The 23,595-nt window shown below is 46.2% G+C and overlaps 1 protein-coding gene across 3 annotated transcripts in view; it reads right to left on the reverse strand.

Annotated features, from left to right (window-relative positions):
- ttc28 (tetratricopeptide repeat domain 28) overlaps positions 1-23,595 on the reverse strand; it is a 222,976-nt gene that overhangs the window by 53,522 nt on the left and 145,859 nt on the right. For all 3 annotated transcript variants that reach the window (XM_053870004.1, XM_053870003.1, XM_053870005.1), the window contains one exon: positions 23,114-23,244. In XM_053870004.1, coding sequence (XP_053725979.1) covers positions 23,114-23,244 — 131 coding nt within the window. The remainder of the gene's footprint in view (positions 1-23,113; positions 23,245-23,595) is intronic.

The following is a 23,595-nucleotide window of genomic DNA, read 5'->3' on the forward strand; positions in this document are numbered from 1 at the left end:
GATGGAGGACTATCTGAATCCCAGCTGATAAACTCTTGACTCCAGGGAGACAAGTGGAGCTCTCGTGTTTATTTGGAGGCTGAAAGAGGAGACGTCTTTTCTTTGACATCAGTGTTTTCATCTGTTTTAAAGCCAAAGCTCCTTTGTCCTGATGGGTCCCCGGGTTCAGAGAGCTGCTTCATCATTCGCCGTCCTTACAAAGTATTTTTTAATATTCTCCAGTCCAGCACATTAGCTGGGCTCTGATCTTAATAGCAGACGGGTCATTCATTGCGCTGAGCACAATTATCTCCTTCTCCAATGAAACAATTTGCAACAGCCGACTGCTGTCAAGGCCTTCAAACACAGATCTGTGGTTATCTGGCCTCATTCAAGCTCAGTCGTCTAGGTGATGATACTTCCAGGAGACAGAAGGTGTTAAAAGCCTTTCTGTTCTAACAGCATGTCCAGCAGGAAAACAGGGCAGCGGTACTCCAGAGAGGTGCATTTAATGGGATTATACAGCAGAGGACAAGAGTCACGCCAGAAGCCTGATTCAATTCTTCCCGAGGTGGTCGCATCGCTGTCCTTCAAATCTTGTGTTTTCTCGTTTACTACGCCACAAAACCTCTTGATGTGGCTGGACTGACGATTGCGAGTTTTTAAAGTTACACCACCAGAACCCACAAAATGCTGTAGGAGAGTGAAAAGACACCCTAAATGTTTCAGTCTTTATAAATGATACAACTTCTCTTTTTTGTGTTTGTGCAAGCCGTGATGCCACAAAGCAGAGCAGATGCTCACTCTGAAGCAAAATATGAGAGGAGAGCGCGCCTCTTCAGTGACGGTCCTCTCATGTGCATATGTGGTTTCACAGCCACTTTCAAGCCAGCATGAAAGGGACGGAGCATCAAACCCTGATCCTCAGCAGCAGGAGAAACGCTAACGTGCACGCGCGCACACAAACATTGTCTAATTAAAAGGCAGTGCTCTGGGAAGGTGAGCAGGACCATGCACCAGTGTCTCTCTTAACAAGCTGGGCTTGAGCAACGTCAGGAGCTCGCTGCCAGGGAACAGAACCATGTGGTGGTGGTGGTGGTGGGGGGGGAGTTAAGAGCGTGGCCAGGGGGGTGGAGGGTGCAGGAATTGCCAATGAGGGTCTGCGTTTGAGGAATTAAATGAGGAAAACGGCAGCCACTTCCCCAGGTGTTACATTCAGAGCTTTTGCAAGTTCTGAACAGACGTGTCCCAAACACAGAAGACGCATGCAAACATGCGTCCAAACCAGTGCGGAGAGCGTGTCGGCATGTCGGCGAGGGGGAGCGGGCGATTAAATATTTAGCTGGTTTTACGACTTTATACTCCATTCTCCTCTCACGGTGTTTGCACACAGATATGGATCCGGTGGGAGCAGCCATTAGTGCCACCAAATGAGGGCTCCTCTGGCATAGCAAAACCTTCTGCTTTTTAAAGCAGCAAAATACCGTGCTCCCTCAAGCGAGGGCAGGTACAGCTGCGCCGGATTGTCTGGACTCACACGTACACTCACCAGTCCAACATGGAGGCAGTGAACGCCAACCTGCAAACCCCGAGTGATGTAACCTTGAGGGACGACCGTCACTGCCGTCTTATTGCCAAACAGGAAAAGTGCTGCAATATTCTGCTCGACTTTTGGTTCCATACGCCATTTAAACGTTTTGGATGAACCTTCTGCCCTGCTGAAACTGTGTCTCAACAGCTTTCCTCCCTAAGACTTTGTTTGGGCTGGCAGTTCTTTCTCAGGACTGTTCAGGTGCTAAAACCGAGTGTGTGTGGATGTGTAACCGGCGCTTGAACTCAGATGACCCTCCCTGGGATGTCGTCACCATGGAAACGTTTCCCACTCAGAAACCCCCCTGCCTCCTCAAACACAGAGTCGCCCTAAATTCAGCACTGCGTTGGCTTATCTTCACTTGAGTTTCTCAGCAACTATGTGGAAAACATGACGCATTCACATTTCATGTGGGAGTTTCTGGTCAAGTCAGAGACATTGTTGACACTTTTTTTTAACCTCACAAAGGGAGTTGCTTCCATAGATGCTCACAGAATTCACCATATAACCCCTGCAACTGCCGTCTTGTTTACTGAATAGGTAATAGACAACACATTCAGATGGGATCCAAAACTGCACTGTTGCATTCGTTCTCACTCACACTTCACCTGTACAAAGTTTTATCTCAATTTAAAACTGACAGATCCCAGCCTGGGACGTGGCAAACCTCTATCGCACATCACACAAAAATATATATATGTGTGTGTGTGTTTACCGTTCATTTTACGTTTAACGTTGACTCGTGAACATATTTGTCGTCAACCTTCTTGGAAGTTACTGGAAAGCCAACGTGGTCCTGTACATATTTTCTAGAAAAGACCAAGAAAATGCAGAACTAGAAAAGAACTGGACTGCTAGCATTAGGATCTTCAGTAAGTGAGGTACAGTTAGGGGCTTCACTGCACACTGTTACCAAGTTCTCAATCCCTTCTACGCCGCTGACTACTGTCCGAGTCGGTGAATAATTTCCAAACATTCAGGTTAAAAAGAATGACTGGTGTTTGCCTCACACCGGAAGACACTGCAACTCCCTTTTTAGTCGCTGAATTTCTAACAGAAGAAAACAAGGCACAGATTTGAGGTCACACTCCGCCGCAGTGGACCAAAGCGAGACAAATAGATGTGGGACGTTATCTACTTCCAGGGACTTAAATAGGTATCTCCATAATTTGCAGAACTAATGGCGATGAGACGCCAGACAGAAGGTTGTTTTTCTTAATCTGTCCGGCTCTCTGGACTTCGACGCCGCGCAGCCGGCGACCTTGTTATTTCTTTAGCTTCACAGGACACTTTCACAAAGAAGTGATTGTCACGTAAGGTCAAATTTCGGCTAAGCTCCACTCGTGACTGTTACTGTAACATCAGACTGTCTGTCCCTAAAGCCGTCACGCGTGGACATGTTCAGGAATGAATCAGCGCAGCACTTCCTGGACTTCACCAGATGTTTTTGTTTTTGCGTCATTTTAGTTCGGGATCTAGCCAAGGACAGTGACAAACATTTGTCACTGAAGGTCACTGCTTGAAAGAAAATCTTGGTGGACCTCGTGGGGGCGGAGGGGAGGTGTGTATTTTAAGACAATAGCCTAGACACAACAACGTTTTACAGATGTGGCCAAGTGTCGAGAGCCAAAGACGAAGGTGAGCCTGTGATTTGGCGCGGCTAATTCTCCCCCGCCGCACACATCCCTGTGACAGGATGTCAACGTCGCTGAAATGCAAAAACATCCCCCCCGCCGTCTGATACAAACACATGAATCTAAACTTTAGCAGAGGAGGAAATTGAGGAGGTGACACGCCAGGGAAGAAAGGCACTGTGAATTAAATTTAAAATACTCTAAATCAGAGCGAAGCCTTGCGGGGCGACGTGGGGCGGCTGTTTATTTCTGTTCTGAGGAGGAATTTCCACAGGCAGAGCTGTGTGGTGCCTACTGGTGCAGGGAATCAATTCTTCAGAGACCTTGTGGCGACAGAGGGGGAAATCACTGAGGTTTTGGAGAGGCATTTCTGGATTGGGTTGAGGTAAACATTAAGGTTTGCCACTTTTCAATGTCCCAAGGTGAAAAAATAAATCACTCTCAGGCACACAATGTGATGTAAAGTGCTCCTAGCTTTTTAATATTGGAAGTCAGGGTGGCTGGGTCCAAAAATGGATGCACTTATGATGCCTTGTTACGATTTGTGTGGGCAAAAATGGTACTTTTTCTTTTCTTTTCTTGTTATTTCCAGCACAACAACAGCGATTATTCCTCAAAGATATATTCATCCTGACGTTGATCATTAGGTCATGTTTTTAGGAATCAAATAATAGTGTGTTGCGATTAAATGGGAGATTGCGAACAAATGTCAAAATAAAAAATGAGGTCCAAGAAATGCTCTGGTGACCTACATCTGGACAAGCCGCCTTTATATGTGTTTGACTGGACAGAACAACGCAGCTAAATGACTTTGTTTGGAGCTAGTTTTGGAGGCTGGAGAAACTGTCGTGATTCTACTGCAAAATATATCAAATAATATCACCCCAAATTAATGTCTGTACCTGTGTCAATATCGACATGAGAATTATATCGATATATCACCCAGTCTGTGTAACACAGATGAAGACGCTGTGTCTTCTTCTGCTCAGACACAACTCATAGATCATGCAAGCTCTTGGCAGAGATATGTGCCTTCTCAGTGTTTTTCCAGTTTCTGTCCTAGTCCTCTTCATATACAAGATTGAGTCTGTAATATGATATATATTCTCCATCCAACCATAAAAAAGGCCTCCCATGTGGAAGGCATGTGTGCACCTTCCTTCTCTGATTCACTTTTATGAGCCACATCATGAATATTAAACAGAGCTACAGATAAGATTTTCCAACGGTGCCGTTTTATATAGCTTTTTATTCTTGCACTACGCATCCGTTATTCACCAAGGATGCATCAGTTGCAGTTGCGTGTGCCTCCAGGATGGGATTCACAAACGCAGCCACTAACTCAGAGTCTGACTGCCAATGCCAACAAGGAGACGATTAATTTGGCGGACAAAAAAAGGACACCTCACCCTTTCTGCTGCGATCCAGAGCTCAACACAAAGAAAACTCCAGCACCTGATCGATCTGCATGTTGTGCAGCGCTTCAATTCAAAGCTAATGAGTTGCTCTTATGGCTTCCCGCTGGGTTGGAGAAGGCAAAGCCAAACACACGTAGCATGCAGACCCCCCACTTTTGCTGTAAGTATTAAGCAGAAAATGAGACAGTCAGTCCAAGGACACGCTGTCCGGGGTTATTCAAGGGTAAACTGAAGCCCCCTGGATCGGAGGCAACGTAGCTGTCAGACCACTCAGCTGGATAAGTCGAGCCTGACGTGCGGGCATGACTACAAACCAAACCCTCTCTGAGGGACATGAAAATATCATCACGGCAGGGAACCTGTATCACTCCGAACGGGCCGGGTGAGCCGCCTCAAACAGGACTGACATGAAACTCAGGCGTTCTCATAAATCCCTTTATTAGAGTGATTAATCTTTTGTTCTGCTCCTTTAATCCATTCGCAACAGCAAGTAACTCATGGATAATGGGTTTAAAACTTATCAGATTCCAGCGACTCGGCTGCATGACTTCTTTCAGTGCTTTCTTTTAGGTTTGGGTGAATTATTGAAAGATGTGATTTACAGGCTTTATGTGGTGCATTCGAGTAAGACAGAATCCTGGGCACACACGAGTGCAATAGTCAATGAGCCACAAGGAGCTTGGAAAACTTGGAATTACAGTAATAAAGTCGCACTTATGATGGAAGAAGGAGAGGAAAACCTGAAACTTTTTAAAACTCAATTATGACACAGACATTTTCAATATTCATGACACACATTTAAACCATATTAAATTTGGTTTGGTGTCCTTTTGACAAATACATGGCTAAAAGTTTTAAATTCTTATACCTGAGTTCATGGCCAGCTCAAATTCAGCATTGCATTTACAAGTGTCTCTCAAGTTTGTCTATCTCCGCTTTGTTTGTAGCACTTGACATTGCCATTTAAATTGAGATTGCTTGCTCACACAATGTTTTCTTTATCATTTCAATAGCTGTTTCCAGGTTGGTCGCATGGTTTGGGCCACAAATCTTGTAAATCATAACAGAAATATGGTAACTGGGAGTATGAAAAACGTTGTGACACGAGCTCTTGTAAAATAGCTTAGGCCATCTGTGAAACGTCCATCTGTCCATCCATCCATCCATCATCCATCCACCCATCCATCCATTCATCCATCCATCCATCCACCCATCCATCTATCCATCCATCATCCATCCATCCATCCACCCATCCATCCATCCATCCATCATCCATCCACCCATCCATCCATCCATCCATCCACCCATCCATCCATCCATCCATCCATCCATCCACCCATCCATCTATCCATCCATCATCCATCCATCCATCCATCCACCCATCCATCCATCCATCCATCATCCATCCACCCATCCATCCATCCATCCATCCACCCATCCATCCATCCATCCATCCACCCATCCATCTATCCATCCATCATCCATCCATCCACCCATCCATCCATCCATCCATCATCCATCCACCCATCCATCCATCCATCCATCCACCCATCCATCCATCCATCCATCATCCATCCACCCATCCATCCATCCATTCATCCATCCACCCATCCATCCATCCATTCATCCATCCATCATCCATCCATCCATCCATCCATCCACCCATCCATCCATCCATCCATCCATTCATCCATCACCCTCGCCTGCTTGTCTATCTTTCGAACGGGCATAACCCGAAACAGGGAGCACCAAACATCCTTCTCCAGTTCTGGGCAACGTCCACCAGCTCAGACTGGAGGATGCCAAGATGGTCCCAGGCCAGTGAGGATAATCCCTTCATCTGGTCCTGGGTCCACCCATTTGGTCTCCTCCCTTCTGGCTGGTTCTAAAACACCTCCAAAGGGTTGCGCCCTGGCTCCTTCCAACGCAGTGAAGCAGCAGCTCTACACAGAGTCTCTCCCGAGTGAGAGAAGCCTCCCCGCCTGTCGAAGGCAATTGAATCGAAGATTTTATTCTTTCCGTCATGACCCAAAGCTCATGACCGTAGGAGAGGGTCAAAGGGTCTGTGAAACGCGATTGGTCAAAAGAACAATGAGGCAGACTAGAAAAACCTACATAAAACACTGACGTTGAAATAGCATTACACATTCTTGTTTCTGTTTCAGTTTCAGGTAGTCATCCACACCAGGTCCTTAGCCTCTAAATCTGAGTCTTCTGTGCACAATAACTCAGGAGGCTCATTCTGAAGATTCAAAACATCAATCTACATCACATCTTTTTCACTCAACAGTGGATGAAATTCGGAGTTTGGGTCGTGTTCCTGCCAACAGCCAGCCACCCCCATCACATCACGCCGAGCATGTTTGCCAACCATAACCACAAGCGCACATAATACTGTAGTAACTCACAGTAGCGCCTGCTTCATTTCCACATCCAAACAACACACCAAGATCCAAAAACAATTGTGTTCAATAACAATACGGACATGTTGCCACTGCTTTTGCTGGCGCACACCTATTTATTCATACTTGAACCGGGAAATGAACAAAGCTATTTCACTCTGTTGGACAAGTCTCGCTCGGATGTCAACTGCTGAGAAGGCTTTCCCGCAAGGTTCAACAAGTTCCTTTGTCCTGAAGTGTGGTCTTGACTGAAATGAATAAAAGCTATGTGAAAGCTTTGCTCGTCGTGACAAATCCACAGTTGTATTAAGCTCTTTAGCCCTTTAGCTCACAGTTTCAGCACTGACAGAGCCACAGTTTAATAACCGCGGGGCATGCCAAATTTTTCAAGAATTAAGTGTCCGACTATCGAGCGAGTCAGAGGTAAAACTCCGGATTTGGCAAGAATGAAAGCACCGACCATAAAGCGAAGGGGTGATTACTGGAATTACATTCACGGGGATGCCAAGGGCGAAATCCTAAATGAGTTTTGATGTAGTTACCAAGCTTCACCAGTCAAGTCCAATACACGTCAGGAAGACTTTGGATGGAAACCACCCGCGAACTCGCTCCCGAGTACAAACGGCCGGCTCACAAGGGTTACTCTGCGCTTTCATCGCAGTCTGCAGCGCTGGCTCAGCGAACTCTATGAGCATTTTCATGTGGGAGAAAGTTGTAGGGCTCTAACTACCAACCATCGAAATCCTGTCTTCCTCCTTCACGTTTATTCTTCATGAGTAATTACAAACCGTGTGAGAGTGGCAACTGTGGTCTGGCCGCTCAGCAGGACAGCACAGTCGAACCAAGATGGCAAATCCCCCGTAAACCGCCGCCTCGCCTCGCCGCGCCGCACCACGGACTGTCACTTTTCCCCGCCACGCCAGAATAAACTAAAGCTTTCAGCACCACTGGGGCCTTTACTATCACCCCAGAATGGACATCACTGGTGCCCCTGATAAAGACTAGAAAGAGAGGATCCCAGTGCTGCCCAGCATTACACATTACACACATATGCACATGTGAGCACACGCATCACTTCATACTGTGGCAGAGATTTGAAACCGTGAAGATTGTAAACCCCCATCGCGCGCCATGATGGAATCCAAATCCCTGAAACTCATGTCTAAAACAAGAGCTCGTGAATCTGCCTGCTGGAGCCAGAGACTCGCTGATCAAAAGAAAGGCATGTGCATGCCGCTGTTTGGACAGGCAGGTGGATCAAATATTGAATTACCTAATTAGCTTCCGTAAGTCCAGAATTAGCAAAGGAGCAGCTCAACGCTCGGCTGAGTCCCTTCATTTCGGGGACTTATGGGCAACGGTGAGCCGCGCGAGCGGAGGGATAACGGCACGGGTGGAAGAGAGATAAAGGACACGGCAGGTTTTCTTTGGGTGTTGATGAGATGGGAAAAGATTACTGGCAAATAATTGTTTCTTTTAGGACGGCGATGGAGCGAGAGCCAGTTGGGCCCTCCGGCTGTGAGCGCGCGGCGCCTGACAGACAGGGCGGGTAAACAGTTGCTAGCAGGAGCTCTGATGGTATCTCCTGCTCGTGGCAGAATAGAGGCCACAGCGGACGGGTGATTGGCTTTTGCTACAGACCACAAATTAAGTTGGCATCTCCGGAGAACCACCTGCGATTCTCAAGCGCTGCTTTCTTCAGACACACACACACAAGACGACCAAAAAAAAAGAATACCAGATATCGCCCACAGACTGTCTGATATTTGATGAATGGAAAATATGGGCTTTTAACTTGACTGTTTCGCGTTCATGTGTTATTGAAGAAAAAAAGGGGGAAAAAGAGAAGCGTCGTTGATCATAAAAACCACATCATATCCTATGTGTATCCTCACAGCAGGCTGGAAGACATTTTAAGAGCTGACAATGAAGGAAGGGAGGAAAAGGCACAGCTGCTTTAAATGTGTCAGCAACAGCCAAAATACCTCCTCCCACCTCCCCCACTCAACGGTGTTGATGCTTATAACTTCTGCAACGGTTGAGTTAAGATAACAACGTTGTTTCATGGGTGCAACTTCTCAGGTCCGTGTAGATGGACGACTTGTCACGGCATCTTTTATCGCTCTCTAATTCTATAAGCTTTAACTAGGCCAGACCAGCTTTCGATCGGAATATTCAACCTCAAACTTGACTTGCGTTTAGACATTCTAAAGCGAGCCAGACGTCCTGCCAGGTCAGGAGGTGCAGATAAGACGCCTGCAGTGCTGGGATTTTCTTCATCAGATTTCAACAGGTGACCCCCTGATCCAGTCAAATGTCAATCCAAGTATGGTCTGACCCTCCCCATATCCTCACAGCTGCCCCGGCTACAGACAAGTCGCCCAGACAACAAGCAAGCAAGGCATTTCCATCAAGAGCGAGGAAGAGGAAGTGGAGCCGTGGCCACGTAATAAAAAAAAAAGAAACAAGAAAATGACCCATTCATATGCGTAAGAAAACAAATGTTGGTGTAGCTCTTTAAAGGTCACATGTCAGCTACTTTCTAGGAAGAGTTGATGACTGAAAAGTTTACTGACGAGAGTTGTTTATGAAACCCTTTTTTTACAAGTAGGTTGCAAGGAGGATTTGCCAGACAGAGAGAAAACAGCCTCTTGCTAAACCTTTTCTGACTGAGCTACAAAGCCTTCCGCAGGTGAAACTTAATGCTCTTTGCGAGAGCGTGAGAGTGTCAGTTGACTCAAAGCAGACACATGAGCGCCAATTGAATTCTATTTCCACCTGTCAAGAGCAACAATGATGGGCAACGAGCTGGGCTCATTTGAACAAAGTGGATTACTGCTGGGGTTTGGTTTTTCTGCTCACAGCAGAGTGATAGAGCAATCGCACACAAGAGCGTATCAGGTCTCAAGTTGCTGCTTTGAGACCTGATATGAAATGACGAGAGAAAAAGACAAGGGAAATGAAAGAGTGCGTGGAGTTGGTCACACAAACATCAGCAACTATGATGTGACTCATTGAACATCTGGGGGCCGAAACTAAGGTGAACCATCACCAGCGTCTTGAAACAATCACCCGGACAATTATGGACTGGAAGGGTACATGTTTTTTTCGACTAGAAACACTTCAAAATGCTGAAACATGAAAGCAGTGTGTGATCAAGAAACTTTTTTGGGTTCAGTTTCAGATGCTCATCTTTCAATGTGTAGCCATGATGTCAGTATCTGGTGTTGCACTGAGCCTGAGCCATGACAGCATTCAAATATAGGTCACCTGCGTACAATTACATTACGGCCACCAGCTGGTTTAGTTAAGCCCTGGATGTGACCTTGAACTGCGTTTGCGCCTCCGTCGCGACTCGCCTGTGCGCGGTGCGTCATAAAAACCACAGTAGACACCAGAGACAGGCTCATACCGAACTCATCATCTCGCCGAACATGACTCCAGCCGCAAGCGTAAAGCCATTTCGCTCGGCTCGAACATGTGCAAACACATAAACCGCTCACACATACAAAGACAACAGTGAAAAGCTCCCCTTTGTCTTCTCAACGCTGATGAAAAGCTACCCACGGCGAACTTCAATCACATTCTAAAATGAGTCGGAGACACGTTGTAACCCCGACAGTGTCATTAAGCCTGTCAGTTAGTTCCCAGAAGGGTGGGGATGGGGAAGCTGACGTCGGGCTCCGTCGATGTGCCGCGCAGACCTGAAGTACACCCGCCGGAACCAGGCGCCCCTCCTGCCTGACGCCAGCACAATCGAAGCCACACAATTATGAAGTGGGCTTTGTGCGCCTATAAAAACCCCGCAAATCAAGTACGCAGACAAGGCATGCATCCAAATGAGAGTCAGGTAACAAACACCATCATCAGGTAGAGCCCCCCACGCACACAGCAGGATCCACACACAAAACCAAGCCTCCACACGCTGTCAGACCTTGTTGGTGTGTGATTGGCCTCAGTGGAGCAACTGCTCCTCTCATCATTAACTCTTTGGAGGATAACCCGACCATCATCACTTTAAGCCCCTTTGAATGAAGATGAACTCCAAAACGTGCCCGTGCACATATTCAGGCACGCAGCAGGGCAAACACTGGAGTTTAGGGACACGCAGGAAATGTCTGACAAATATGTCTTAATAAGTCGCTTGACAAGGAATCACATTGGCTGTTGCAACTTCACTATAGAAACGGAGAATTTATGTGCAGAAATTGTGTGTTTAATAGTGGTGGGACTTTAACAAGTTAGTCACGATTAATTTATTACAACAAAAAACAGTTTGCTCTCCAGACAACAGGGAACCTTTGTCAGTGCAGGAGTTCCTGGTCCACTGATCCCACTGATGCACAAGACACGTGGCAGCTAGGATGAGAACAACAACAACAAACATGGAGGAATCCCTGAACAAAAGCAAACAAAAGCATCTGTTTGCTTTTGTTCAGGGACGTTTTTCTTTACACAATGGCCAGGGTTTCCACTACTCTGAATGGACTTCTTATAAAATTGAAATTCTTATACAAATATTTTCAAGACATTAAAAGAGCTTTAGTTTAAATAAGGTGATATCCAAACTTGGATATAGACACCACCATTTAACCTTCATCATATAAATATTTGTATCCTGTCAAGTTTGAGCGAAGCATCATCAATAAAGGTGCGGTAGGCAAGTTTTGTTTTTCACACAAATGATCTGAGAAAAAAGACCTGACTTGCCTTGGGCTGCTGGAAAATCTCCCCCACGGTGGAAGATCTTGGTGTTTATTTGAGTCATTTTTATGTCTCTTTGCGAGAGAGTGTGGTCACTCACCACCATCAGTCCCATTGTTACTGCGATATTTAACAGACTTGGAAGTGCCACGCCATTAACATGTGCGCACGTTTTTTATCTTTGTGTATGCTGGTATGTGGTGACAGAATTATGTCTCTCCAATCTGCGCTGGCCCCGTCCCACCGCCGGCTGCAGCCAACGGCTGTAATTAAATCTCTTGACAGCAGCAGAAATAGCTAGTAACTTTTCCAAATTGAGGCAGGCTACTATAAAATACCTCGGCAGGCTTTACCTTTGGGCTAATCAATATTTCACAAACTTGATTTCACACGGTTGCTTTCTGATGTGCAGCCAGCCAGGGCCTGTCTCCACTTTTTATTTACAGACCGCATTGTGTGTACAGCAAGGTCACGTAGAAAGCCACAGGCCTCGGCCCCTTCCGAAGATGGAGTACTTTCATTTCACTCACTTGGGGCCCTGTATTTTCTCTCCGTCTTAATGCCGTCTCAAAACTCTTTCCACAAAGACACATTCCAGTCCTCATGCAGAAACAGGGCTCCCGTCCAAGACAGAGCGGAGAAGGGCTTGATACTGTGCCACTGGGACAAGTATGCTGACACAGCTGTAAATTGGAACACAAGCTAAAGATGTGAGGGGAGAGACGCATTGTAGAAGAAATGAAAACCACAGAAAGCAGGAGTTAGTGTGAGATAAACAGAGAGGCCACGATTACTGCCTTCAGCGAGGGGAGTCCTGCAGACCGTTTCCTTATCTTACAAGAAGCATGATGACAAACGCAAACATCGAAAACCTTTCGGCTGCCGACTGATTACTTCATCCCAGTTAGCAGAACTTCACTGTAAAGCCAAACCACTAGAAAGAATCTGCGTCTACACCGAGCTGAACACTGGTGTTGGGGAAGCCACTAAGAAAGTGTGGCCTGTTTAAACTACATTCAGCATGGGAGTAGTTTGTAAAACTACAACTTAAAAAAGTAGCTTTATGTTACTACTCATACTCAAAACAAAACGGTTAAACCTGGACTATAACCGTCACGTATAACTGTCAATGTTGAGTATCAAGGGAGATTGTCTTGTACCTGATGACTAGATGCCACCTGTTTTCATCGACTGACGTCCAGCTGGAATGACCCAATGTACTTTTTAGACAAAGTTTCCAAGCAGCAAAAGTCGGATGGCCGCTTAGGCACAGTTCCGTAATTTTCGGACTATAAGCCGCTACTTTTTACATGCAGTCTGAGCACTGCTTATACAACAGCGCGGCTAATATATGGATTTTGACAGGCTAAAATCAGATTAAATCAGAGCAGATTAAATCGATGAAATCAGTGGCTTTTTATTTAGCCTTAAAGCACTCAAAATGTGCTGTCAACAGACAGCTCTGTCAACAGAGTCGATCTCCTGGAGGACTGGAATCGAGAAGCAGCAGCTGAGACCAGCAGTGGTGTCTGAACTTTGGGCATGCAGGGGAAAACAGCACATTTTGAGGGCTTTAATGTGAATAAAACATGTGAGACGCTGTCTCGAGACAAAGTGCGTTTGGCTCAAAAGTCAGACGTGAACACAAGCGAGTCGGGCTTTGGCTGCTGACTTGACCCCGGCTGGAGAGCTGCACCTTGCCTATGTAACCTTGTCTCTGCTATTTCCTCACTCTTGATGCTGGACCCCGTTTTCAAAACTAGTTTTTTAAGCCGGTGCACCACTGACCTGTCCACAGCGCAGACAGCACTACTGCCGCTTATCGTCCGGTGCGGCTCATGTATGAAGAAGATCTATTCTCCTTCTTGAATTTAGTGCTAATATTCTGGTGCGCTCTATAGTCCGGAAATTACGGTACTTTTTTAAGCCCTTTGGGGAGGTTGCCGCGGGGTGGATTCCAAGGATAGGGGGGCGTCATGCTGCTTCAGGTAAGTTTCAGAATCACAGCATGGGACACCTGCCGACAGAAAGCAAACAGCCATGGAGCCAAAGAACAGCCACTTTGGTGAAGAGATGGACAGATTTTAGGTGGAAACCAAGTGGTCGGCTCCGTATTTAGGCACCACAGAGGGGAACAAATGATAAATATGCTGTAATTGATTTAAGCTGAAAACGTAGACTGGAGTTCTGGCAGACGGTTTGCGCTACAAGGTGAGAGCGAATGGCAGTTTAATATGGCCAGTGGACAGGAAAAGTCACGCAGGACCATGAATCAATTAAAAACAGATCTGTTGAACTCCTTGTTTTCACGTATCAATCTTGAGAGCGCGGTGAATTCAATTTCCCTCCTTCCACCTGAACGTATTGAATGATCCTCATCTGCTTGCAAATCAAAGTAATGACCAGTGGCTGGCCGTGTTGGAGCTGTTGGCCGTCCACACCAAAGTCACAGCCATTCATCAAGGCCAATAATTGCTCAAACAAATGAAAACACAGTCCAGCTGCAGTGTCCAGAGCGCAGCGTTGGTTGACTATCCCCGATCGTTGACCTCCTCCTAATCACCAATTAGAATGCAGCCTTGTTTGCATAATGACACGAGAAAGACGCTCACGCGTGCATACAAATGAAAGCGCCTGACGGGAACGACATCAACAACCTCCAAAGTTAATGCCTGCCGGTGAGGACTTTGAGGGGAGGGAATGTAAACAAAGGCTGCGGCGTGGGGTGGCGTGTCGGCCCAGGCCAGTTGGAGAAGGAGCTGGCTTGGACTTGTGGCTCTCCCCTGTCACAACAATATCTTTTTACTGCGCAGCTGCTGACATGATTCATGAGCCGGAGGACTTGATGTGGTCGCGGTCTGCAGGCCAGATGAAATCCCCTCAAGACCGCTAATGTAGGTTTCTTCGTCGGGCTGGGCTTGACTGTATCAAAGGGGTAATTTCACACTGCTGCGTGGGGAATCGGCCCTTCTGCACGGTGGCGTCCACCATATCCAGAGTTGGTGTTGTAACTCAAAAAAGGTCATAACTCACATCACATTAGACGCACAAAAAACGTGATAGATGGGGTTCACCGGCACAATAGTTTTAATCCTATGTTGTCAGGGTATTCGTCATGGAAGGAGATAGGGGCTTCTTTAGTTTGGTTACATTTGAAGATCAATCATACATGTCACCCTGACTCCACTGCTTAGTGTCGTGCATTCAGAGGAGCCTATATTTGCTGCTGCAAAGGTTTGTTTGAACAACTTGAGAATGGATTTCCAATACATTTTCAGGATTGGTTTGAAAAACTGTGATTAGACTTTGGTGTTTTGAAGGTTTCCCACATATATTGACTTCATAAAACACAGTGTACAACTGAATCATCAGGAAAAAAAGCACTTTCCTGCCATTCTGCGACTTGATGAGTCAATATTTCTTCATTTGAAAACATGTTTCACAGCTGGGTACAATCACTAAAGCTTTGAAAACTCAACAATGTCGTGACCTCGTAGGATTAACCGCAACGATGATCTTGATCATTCAGACTTTGACTCGTTGGTCTTGCTACGACGAAAAAAATCTTGGTGGGAATTCTGCCTAGTGACCTGGTGGTGTTGTGGTTAGGACACACGTTTACCATGAGCCAAAACCATTTCTGAATCATGGAAGCAGTTCTCTAAATTGTTGCTTTTTATATGGTGCGAAACTTCTTGGAGATGAGCGCCGTCGTCACGATAGACACTTTCCACAGTCGAAGCAAACATGGCTTCGATATTAATACCACAAACAGAGAATAAAATTAGACATGAGAGGAGCAAAAAAAAAAAAAAGTGGCTGCTGCTTATCTGTAATGCGGATGATGGGTCTAGCTTGCCTGTAGTGATATTGCCTGTGCTGCAATGGGATAACAAATTAGACTGGTTACGGATTACATTAGTCCTCGAGACAAACTGCTTGGAGAGAGATACACGCACAGTGATCACGTCTTCAGTGCTTGGCTCGTAATTGTACAGAACAGAATAAGTGTCCAGGGGTCAGCGTCATCCCTTCGAATCACTGCAACATCTTCTGAGGAGACAGGAGGGGTGTTCCCTTCGCCTCCAAACACATCTCTTTCCCTTGCTTCTTCACTTTCCCTTCATTACAATGGACTTCCCCAGCATCCATTCGTCTTTCTGACAGCCTTGCTATCGATTGTGCTAGTGGAAGGATGAAGTTCCAAGGCTTTAAATGCTTCTTGGACCTGGATGAGGGCCTTGCACTGTGGGGCAAAGGCGGCGAAATGAGGGCCAGCGGTTTTCCCAGCACAGAGAGCGTTGTAATGGACGGCTTATATTTGTCTGAGGGCGAGGATCATCATTTACATAAAACGACTCACCCACACGGTAATAAGGATTAAGCAGATAAGATGAGATAATGAATTAATTTACAAAAGCTAACACATTAGCTCGCCTCTCTGGACCACTTGTATTTCCGTCAGACAGCCAGGGCGGGAATGGAATGAGTCAGCGTGTAGGGAGGAGATGGAGTCGGCAGCACTTGGCTGTACGGAGGCGTAATTCATTTCTATCAAAGCCATGTGAACCAACAGCATCGCCTTTAATAGGGTCTCATCCCTTATCGTCAACAGCTATCTGAGAAGATGAGTTAGCGCAGTCCAACTTCATCCCTCACACTGTGCGACATCAAGTCCCACTGCCAAGATTAATGTCGGGACGTTTGATTTTCCTAATGGTGAAAACCTGGCTGGGATCCCCGGTGTGGTGTGGTGGAAGCCCTGGTGCCGCCGGGCAGATAAGCACCATCGCCATCGCGTCTGCCGGCTGTCTTCTAGAATCATGTCGTGAACCATAACTGAGCGCCAGAACGGCCAGGAGCTTCTTGCTGCTGTGTCACTGTTTATTTGTAATCTAATCTGTCCCTCTGTATTGCCATTGATTGCAGGAGAAGAAAAAAAAGATGGACAGGGTGTAATATTCAAGATAAATTACTCTACTCCCCAAATGTCAACAGTTCAATCCACACAGGGCACCGCGGCGGTTGGTTAAATTGCTCTAATATGACGGGCTCTGACACTTGTGTATTAATGCTAAGGTGCCGAAAACATTCTTAATAGCGCATCTTGATTGAATTTATGCAGCTAACGGAGATAAATGAAACAGTTTCGGATCGATAAAAATGGATTTTGCAGTTATAGAAGGAATAAACAAGACAGGTATTAAAGAGGCAATAAGTATCAAAACCTAATGGAGCGAATTCAAGTGGAGGAATTAAACGGATTTGTAAGGCAAAACAATGTTATGGCTGGTAGTGTAGTTATTAACAGACACTAGCTTCTCAAGTTAACTGAGCTGTAGATATTAGGAAGCTCTTCAGCTTAGGCAACTGGGGGTGGTGTTCTTTCTGCTGGCACTCAGGTTTCCTCTCACAGTCCCAAACCATACTGAGGTGACCGTGACCACGTGTCAGAGTTTGCTTGCATCACCTGCACAACTGCGCAAGTGAAAGAACCATGCAGTCCCACACAAGGACTGAAACTGGTGCTGAAATGTTTCTAAGTTGGAGACGACTGCAGGATCTCCCATCGTATATTCGGACATGCTCATGAATAATATCCTTGTTAGTGTTAAAGGTCCATTTATGCTTTATGTTACATACAGATCTGGATACAAATGGAGTCTTCTGTCCATGCTCTGCTTTCACTTCATCCATATTTCAGTATGATTCCACAAAGCTTATGGATACAGACCAAACGGAGTACTAGCACAAGAAACCGTGGGGTCAGTGTTGCTGTTACTACCTGATATGTAGCTCTGATGAGACACGAAGAAGACGTAACAATGGGGGAACTTCTCCGTCCTCCAGTCGCCATATATTTAACTACCTCACCGACCACCGCCTCCTACAATGTTTTTCCTCTTTTGTGCAGACTTTTGACTGTGGGCTGCTCCCCCTAGTGGATATATTGGTGATCAGCAATACCAGTAAAGAATGCATGGAAGCATGTGATCAGTGACAGTAACAAACGTTTGAAATGGACGGGTACAATTTCGTACCTAAGGGAGGAATAAATTCCTACATTTTTGTTGTTGGGATTGGTAAGAAATATAAATCCTATCTCAACTTTACTGTGAAATACTGGAAATAAATAACAATAAACAACAATAAATAACCAGCAGAGGCTGGGAGTGGAGGCTCTGTTCATCCTGGATGAAGAGGAAGCACAATAGGTCTGGGTCAGGAACATCCAGAGTTGTCGAGTGAAATGCATTTGTTATTAATGTCTGTTGTTGAAAGCGCCAATAAATCCAATGATATTCAACATCCGTGGACAGGTTAGCGTGTTGGTGAGATGGTTGGGTGGAAGAGTAAGGAAGTGGCCAGGGAGAGGAAGGGCAGCGTAAAGGAGAAATGGAGCGTACGGCACAGAGGGAGGAGGAAGGAAGGAGGCAGCAGAGAGGCAGCGAGCAGGAGTCGATATAACGGCACTCATTCATCTCTCTGACAGGCGTCCAAGTGCTCCACAGGGGGAGACACGCAGCTCCGTCACCTCCAATGCAGCAAACGCACAACGAAAACACAACACGTCTAACACACACAATCGGTCCATACACACACACACACACGTGAAAACATCTGTTCGTACGCACACTCACATTAAACACACTACATTTAAAAGCAAACCATCATGGACACGCTTGCTCTGCAATGTCACATGTTCCCATGAGAACACTTGGAATTATACATGCATATTGAGATAATCCACGATAAACGTTGCACATGTGAAGTCCTTTCATGTGGGAAAGCAGCTGTGTACTTTCATTAAAACACACATGCGCTCACACACTTTCTGGCTTCCCAGTTGTGGTCATGGCCCATTGGCTGAAGCTTGCTGTCCATCTCTCATGATTCATGGCTAAGCGAGCGCCTGTCGAGTGGTTCTGAACCACTGGGCCGAGCAGAACCTGCGTGTCATTAAGGCACAACAGGCAGGACTTGATGTTGGAGCAGCTGCGCCGTGACTACGTCTGCCTCAGTCCAGCACAACAAGGGAAGAGAAGAAGGTAAATCTCTGTGTGGTCAAAGAGTCGACTGTGGTTTGGCTAAGTAAACTGCTGTCTCCCCTCGGAGACTCTCGATGCTCAATTACCCAATGAAGACTTTATGAACCTGATGTCTCAAATCAAATGGGACTTCAAAGCCCTGGTTTCTGGTCATTAGCAAAAGTGTCAGTCTAAAATAATATGACAAACAATTAAACTTCTCAGTCACTTAAAATGCAATGCGTGCCACTGGTATCCCCTGTAGATTAAAATGGGCGAGGAAATGAAGAAGCAAGCGGGTGTTAGGTTCCTCCCATAACAGCCAATATTAATGTGGGGCCGGGGAAAGGATGTGGAGGAACATATCTATTTCCTAATGACTCCTTAATTGTCTTCTCCTCCACTGGAGAGCTGCTGACATCCTTTAACAAACCCTGGTCCTGACAGGAGGAACAGCCTCTCGCCGTCTGGTTCTTCAACCTTTATTTAGACGCTCATCTCTCAGCCCTCAGCCTCATTATACTAGAGCTTTGGCTCCACGAGGATCCACGCAGCCCCAATGCTGCAGCTAGATAAACACCGGTGATGAAATAGTCTGTGTCATTTTCAGAGAGTGGGGCAACGTTTGGGTAAATTCCTTGCGGCAGATGGAGCAGGAGGCGGAGAGGTGCACAGAGAGCAGGGGCGGGAGACGAAGTTCAGCGGAGAAATCTACAAAAACTTTTCCACGCTTTCTCCAATCCTCACCGACTTCGATGGGTTGGGGGAGTAAGATTCTTTTCTACATTACGCAAGGCATAATGACAGACTTTGCTTAAGCCAGCCGACTCGGTTTCTCCAAAATACTCACACCCTAAATTAGAGGTTGCCCCTTTCTTCTGAAGCTAGTATTTATCACAGGCAGAAGGAGCAGAATGGAGGAGTTTGAGGAGGAAACGTCACTGTCGCTTCTTTGTTTGGCGCTGAAAGAGGAGATCTGGAACACGGTTCAGTTCTTGGATAACGCCAGGTGTGGAAACTGGGACAAAGTTAGAAGAGACGCCAGCAACAAGAGGGTCGAGCAGCGAGACAGCTGGAGGATTTTCCCAAAAGCGGCGAGCTAAAGAAACACACTAACTTCACACTAGCCAATGACCTCACTGGCTTGGACTGTGGCTCCCAGTCACGGATGACAGAGCGCTCACTCTGCAAGCCTTTTCACGGAGCAGCACTCGTTCTCATTCTGTTTGCTTTTTTAGCTCCTCGTAGGTGAGTTTCCTGGAGAGATTCATGACAATCCATCCACTCGCCAGGGTGGAGGTCAACATCAGGTCTTCCTTGTTTTGCTGAATGGATCTCTTTTATGATTTTTATGGGGGAGGGACTTTATTTTTAGCAGATGAAAGTAAACTCTTTCACTGATCTAACAGAATCCAGGGACTCTACTGCCTTGTGATTTATAAACACTTCTGTTTTTCGTCTCCTTCTCGTGTCTCACGAGGAGAGTGTGTAGATAAGCATCTAGTGTGTTTCCCCCCCAGCATGTGCAACGTAGACTCAGAGATAAAGCTAATAAAATATATTGCAGGCTTCTGTCCGTGTCTATGTTTCACAATGAAAACACCAACAGACCGAGGCATGGGAGTTTTTGGCAAGAAGAAAGTTGGTAGCGGCGTTCCAACTCGACAAGTTTGGATCGGCGCTGCTATGAACACGTGTGAGCGGTTTGTTGAGCCACACAAATTTGGAAACACACAATCTGTTCTGGCACGGTTAAAGGCGACAATATCTATGATGCAAATACATAAAAATTGCCCCAGAGTCATTTATCTTTTTTTCTTTTGTCTGATATAAAGTAAAATAAAAATAATTCCTGTTCCTCCACTATACTTAACCTTCCAAATCTCCCCTGTCCTCCTCATGTTTTCATTTATATCATCCATGAACCTCAGTATCTTGTGCTCTTCTCCACAGTGGCTTCAAGAACACAGCACAGTGAAATGCAGAGAAATCCTAAATAATATTTACTGGCATCAAAATGTACCAAAGTCATCTGCACCACGTCAAGCAGATATAATCATGGTGAGCTGCAGCCACTCTCTGCTGAATAAAAGGAAAATGATGGTGAGGTTGTTCTCTGATGCTCCTCCAAACATCTTTGCCAAATGATCAACCCCTCAGTTGAGAAAAACCCACATTGCATATCACACGAAGCCACACGGGCTCAGCAGGATCACTCTTATGACACCTCTCACATATGACTTGTCTGAGGGACTGTAACTGCTGCGTAATTAAAGCTCCACACATGGAACATCTCCTGAGGATCTGTGCTACTTATTCTCTTTAATCCTGCGCTCGGAGAAGTCAGCGCGTACACTGGGAATACAGTCAGGAACAACATCCTGTCTTCGGCCTGTAGGAAGTGACCTCAGCTTCAAAAAGGGCCAGATAAAAAGTCGGCAGCAGAAACAAAAACACCAGGCCGGGGCCGTAATGAGGGCTCCGCCAGGCTCCAGCGTGTACTGAGGAGGGCCAGGTGGTGTGACACACATATGACTCTGATTAAGGGGCCGTTGGAGGAAGAAGGGGGAGGGTTCAGGGAGGTCCTGTAGGGCCAACAGAGAAGTTTGGTGATGCAACTATTACCAGAGATTCGTGAAAACTACAAACACATCCTGCATCTGTATCGTCAGAAACATGAGTGTGTTGAGGTCTCACATGAAGTGATGGCCGATAAGCGATACCGATCACACAGGCAGGTCACCCTGTGCCGCTTAGTCTAATAGTTGAGATATTGAGCAGAGTCATACCGGTGCTTGGCAGATGTCTTCAGAATATGAGCAGGGAGGATGTAAGGTGGCCCTTGGCCTCATTTCTTACAGAGCTTTGTCGTCGCGCTTTGAGCTGCCTCCGACTGGACTGTTTAAATGTCTCCAGATATCAGGGAACACAAACAAGCGGGGCTGGCGGCCTGGCGGGAAGGATAAGGAATGAAGGGGAAGTGGAGGCCATTCTTCTCGTTGTGTGACAGGAATTGTGTTGGAACAAGCACCTGTCACCCTCCAACAATGGCCACAGAGGTCGGTCAAAGGCAAAGGAAGAGAGGCCGAGCCAGGAGGAAGATAGAAAAAGACGACACAGGTCAGTAAGCAAAAGTCGCCGCTGCCCATTCACTTCCCTGCCAGTCAAACTGTTGCCAGTACAAAAAAAAACCAAGCCTAAATGTTTCCACGACAGGTCTGCCAGACCTACATCCAGCCAATCACACACAAAACACCGCCCGAAACAAAACAAGGACCTCATTCTTGCTATATTACTGCGACATTATTAGACAATTTCTGCAAGCCATGAATGGGAAGCTCAGCTGACTGACCCAATTTCAGCTATGAAAGAAATGATAATTGAAACTGAAGTAGATTTTTTTGGTTGAACACCATTATGAATGCTAGATTTATATTCAATTCATATGGATCTTTTCCATCCAAAGTCTGGTTGTTTGGACAGTTGTCAAAGTAAAGAGGTCCAAGCTAAGCTCCTCCAACTCTTCTACCACGGGATTCACAGGTCAACCATGAAGTCCCTGCATTCCTGGGTCTGCCCAGGACCTCATCACAAGGTCAAGACATCCTGACTCGATGACACCAGCACATCACCTTCAGTTCTCCTCTACAGTAAGCCTGGACGACTGTGTCTCTGAGGTGGAGTCTAGACACCATGGAGAGACAAAGCCTGCAACCATTCTTCAGACTGAAACCATAGATCAACAGGGAAGTTTTCGCCCAACTTGTGACAAGAGCCAAGTGACCAAACTGAAGATCAGACTTCCACGATGTTATTTCCTCCCACACTTCAACTCCACCACAAGGTCAGGAACTTATTCTGCGATAGCGCCTTTTCCAATTTAAAATAGGATCTCAGAGTTGATCCTTTCTTGAGATGTTTTACTGTGTCCGACGCCTTGAACACACCACCAGAATGAACCAGTGTCCTAATCCTACAGAAAATGATGCTCATAAAATGAACCCTGTACGATGAGTAAAACAGTAAGGCTTGGACACCCAGAAGCCTCTGCACATCTAATTTAGGTGTTTGTTATGACCTCAGATCTGCAAGCCATTTATCCTCCACGTTTGTTCAGTAGCACCCAAAACCAACCTGTTTTTTTAACTAGAAAAAGCAGTGTGTGTCCTTCGCGGTTCTCCTTCAGATGCCCTCTAAACTGCGAGAACAAATGAATATTGGGCACAGCACAATCCCTCACCTCCAGCCTGATAAGAGACTCAGAGGGGAAAAAAATGTTACCAGGTTTCATTATTCTCGCAGTGACAGCTAGCCTGATTCGGGAAGTGCGGAGAGTGTTTCCAGAGCTGCTCCTTACCTCTCTGTCCTTTAGCTTCATGGCGAGAACCAGCTGGTTGCGATGGTTTGTCAGAGCTTCACGGTAGTTTCCTTTAGAGAAGAATGCCGAGCCTAAATTCCCATGGGCACGACATTCTCCGGTTTGGTCACCTGGGGATGAAAAGAAAGCCAAAACAGATTGTGAGTTTGGGGCTCATGATCCAAAGCTGAGTGTTTATGCCACTTCCTTCCCACTAGCATGTAACGATCTATGGCGCCTACATGCCATTCCGACCTTAAAAGGGAAAGTGCTGGTTCTCCACAGTGGAGTGGCTCTTCTGACAGCTGGTTTTGTTGATCTCAAAGCTCCAGAGGGTAAAGGGGGGAAGTCTTATTATTCCTCCCTGACAGGGAGGCCTCAAAGTCTGGGCTAAAGAGGAGCACTTCACCTGAGAGCTACAGCTTCTTATCTCCAGCTGCTCTGTCCGGTCATGTGAAGAGTTGAGCCACTCTCTGGCACAC

This window comes from Synchiropus splendidus, chromosome 7 (genome assembly GCF_027744825.2).
Source record: "Synchiropus splendidus isolate RoL2022-P1 chromosome 7, RoL_Sspl_1.0, whole genome shotgun sequence".
Lineage (NCBI taxonomy): Eukaryota > Metazoa > Chordata > Actinopteri > Syngnathiformes > Callionymidae > Synchiropus > Synchiropus splendidus.